The following is a 3,306-nucleotide window of genomic DNA, read 5'->3' on the forward strand; positions in this document are numbered from 1 at the left end:
GTTCTTCTACAGTGTGATGCAAACAACGGCAACAAATGGTTATATGACCAAGCAGTAAGAATCTTTTACTTTGCTCATTTTAAATTGATATTCCACTTTTTATTCAATCATTTTCTATTATTTATTTAGAAAAACCAAATTGTCCACATCGCAACGGGCTTGTGTTTGGCCACTGAGCTTTGGATGGTGATCGTAACACCATGTAATTTAAAGGACGAAAGACAACATTGGAAAATCTTAAGTTTCAATGAATACAAGCAAAATTTAATGCTTAATATTGATAAAATCTAGTAATCTCAAATGCTATAAATGTGATATATTAGGTGAACAACAATATTATTAGAAAATCAGCTACTCAAACATTTGCACACATTTTGCCAAAACCATTTGCCAATTATTTTTTGGAATGATTACATCTAAATTCGATTCATGTTAAATAAATAACGATGTTGTTTGATTAACTCAGGCGGATTTTATTACGATTCACTTAGAAATTGTTACTATTGTACTTCGAAATTGTATTTTGAGAAGATAAAGGAATTATTCGAAAACAGTACAGGTAATTATACAGAGTTCACATTATATAGAATTGTTTTTTTTTGCATTTTTAGTATATTTTGGCATATGCTTTGGTTAGATTTCAATTTAACAAAATTATGATACATAAACTGTTTATTAATGATATTTTTACCAGATTGAATAAGTAAACATAAATGTCTGTTTAATCACAGTAAAAAAAAATTCGAAGAAAATATAGATTTTTTGCAAATAAAAATTATGCTCAATATTGAAATCATCTGACTAAATATTGGGATCCCAATTAATTCGGAAAATATTTGAATTATCAATTAAAATCAGAGTATTGTTCAGCGCTGCTGCCATTCACAGCATATTGAAATATCTTGCTGAGAATGCGTCGTCCGTCGCATGCGAATGTACGTAGGAGTTTATACATCACAGCAAACAAGAATGCATGCATTGTTCTCTTCACGATTATGTGACTCAAAAGTTTTGAGTCAAAACATTAAAACGATTGTATAGAGAACAATGCATGTATTGTTGTTCACTGTGATGAAGATATTTTAATATGCTGTGGATGGCAGCAGCGCTGAGCAATATTATATATAGCAATCGCTTGCAAAAAGTGTATTTTTTAAATCACATTTTTAAAATTTATTGATTTGAATTTTTTCCACGTTGAATTCATTCAGGGTCTGCTTCCTCCCGAGTAACTATCCATGACAAGACAGCAATGACTGTTAAAATCATGAATAGGCTCACTAGCAAAACTAGGCCTTGAAGAAAAAACAAATATTTATGTTATTCAAACAAAAAAAAACCGTGATATCCTTACTTCCATTTTTAAAATCATCAAAAGCAGTTGGAATTCGGCATTCTTCTTCAAAAGATGCAGTTGGAATGATTTTTGCATAGATTTCATGAAACTTTTCCAACGAACATTTTGTTCCACACATTGGAATGTCGAGGGGCAATGGATTTTCTTCTGTTGTATTTCTATAGACGATTTGAAAGTAAAGGTCATCATTTGACTTGTACAATTCAAAATGAAGACTCGCTGCGAATGGCACAATATAGAACTAAATGGGAAAAGAAATAAAGATGAAAGTAGAAGAATAAAATCAACTAAATGGACCTACATCGAATAGTCCGAGAACATTTAAGACACGAGCGATTGTTGCATCATTTGCAAAATAGAAGAAAAGTGAACGATCCGGCACCAAGTTTGATTTGATTTTTTCTTTGAAACGCTCCAATATTTCACGTATTAAAAAGCCCGAACTCAAATGCGCCATTTCGGGTGTTTCAGTGCCGCGGATTAGTGACAGTACCGCAATCGATTCATATTCAGGCTGTGCAATCACCTTTTGAGTCCATTTTGGCATACTAATCAGAATACCACATTCAAATTATAATGAAAATAGAAGAACGATTTCAACGACAAAATCTGGAATCTCTTACGTTTTATTTTGTAAATTTTCAATTCGGAGTGTATCGTAAAGGTTGTGAACGGATTGAAGATTTTTCATCTCTTTTCCCGAATGTTTCTCCAAGTACTGATATAAAGTCTTTGATTTTTTCATTAATGCTTTATATTCGGTAGATTTTTTGTACATTTTATACGCATGATTGTAGCGAGCACATGACTTTGTTCCAACCAAAATGTAATCATTTTCTTGTGGAATTGTGTGCACTGGAATTGGTTGCCATTGTAAATGCACACTCGAACTATTATTAACATCGGTTAAACTAAAAGCAGCCATCGCCGTCTCGGCACTCATCAAACTACGCTCGTCATCAATGCCTGTAGAATGCATGGATTTTAACCATTTGCAATCAAAGAGATCTTCTTAAACACTTACTTTGAACATAAACCATCTTGTTTATGTTTCGTTCATTTCCAAGAAGATATCTTCTTCGCAAATATTTGCCCAGTTCGTATTGTTGCTGTTTTCCACTCTAAAACATTGAACAAAAAATTAAACAATAAAAGTGATGAAACTGTTTTAAAGCAAAATAAAATTATCGATTGGCAATTCAATTATTATACATAAGTTGTTGCAATACAATACGTTTAAAAGTGCTCCAAATCCACCGATGAAATGCTTTTTATCTTTCCATGGATCTATAAACACAAATTAACAAACTAATACAAATAAATTCTTTATTAATAAAATAAAAAGATTTATACCTGTCGGAAAACTTGAAAATGGATTTCGAAAACCATGATGAAAGATCTATGCAATTTCAATAATAAAACTCAGTCAATAACAAATAGATTTGTGATTGATAAATGTTTACTAACAACTTGTGCACATATTAGTTCGGCCTTTTCGTTTATCGTATTCTCTACTCTGGATAGAACTTGATTAATAATTATTAATTCCACACACATGAATAGAGAAATTTTTAAAGGCAACATATCTTGTTGAAAAACGTAGCTCTGTCTTTTATCGATGGAAAATTACAAAAGTGAAGATCTGAACGAAATAACACTGATCGAGGCTCCAGATGATATCAAAATCAACATTTCGTGATACACAGATGCAAATGTGTGTATAATTAAAAAGAATCAGCCAGGACCGTAGCTTATGAAATCAAAGACCATTTGGTTTTCTCTTTTTTTGAACTTTTTGATTAGAAAATACAAAATCATTTTTGTATGTAATTGGTTAACGTGCTGCATTATAGACTTTGTTTGTTTTGTTCAAAAAATAAGATTTGTTTTGGTTTCCTACCCTGAATAAAACAAATCACGTCAGTTGTGTCAGACTCTATGGGTCTGAA

At 31.5% G+C, this 3,306-nt stretch overlaps 1 protein-coding gene and 1 long non-coding RNA gene across 2 annotated transcripts; one reads left to right on the forward strand and one right to left on the reverse strand.

Annotated features, from left to right (window-relative positions):
- Nucleotides 1-461, forward strand: LOC116347599. Its single transcript, XR_004201699.1, has 2 exons — nucleotides 1-54; nucleotides 130-461. It is a non-coding gene; the product is annotated as an uncharacterized LOC116347599 (long non-coding RNA).
- Nucleotides 462-907: 446 nt separating this feature from the next.
- LOC116347598 (prostatic acid phosphatase-like) lies at nucleotides 908-3,144 on the reverse strand. The gene is made up of 8 exons (XM_031778260.1): nucleotides 2,825-3,144; nucleotides 2,711-2,756; nucleotides 2,592-2,644; nucleotides 2,382-2,478; nucleotides 1,981-2,323; nucleotides 1,659-1,905; nucleotides 1,355-1,598; nucleotides 908-1,295 (listed from the first exon to the last, which is right to left on the reverse strand). The coding sequence occupies exons 1-8, from the start codon at nucleotides 2,939-2,941 to the stop codon at nucleotides 1,204-1,206; spliced, it is 1,239 nt and encodes a 412-aa protein (XP_031634120.1). The 5' UTR covers nucleotides 2,942-3,144; the 3' UTR covers nucleotides 908-1,203.
- Between the last annotated feature and the right edge of the window lie 162 nt (nucleotides 3,145-3,306).

Source organism: Contarinia nasturtii, unplaced genomic scaffold, assembly GCF_009176525.2.
Source record: "Contarinia nasturtii isolate CC-2019 unplaced genomic scaffold, AAFC_CNas_1.1 Cnas_scaffold_1964, whole genome shotgun sequence".
NCBI lineage: Eukaryota > Metazoa > Arthropoda > Insecta > Diptera > Cecidomyiidae > Contarinia > Contarinia nasturtii.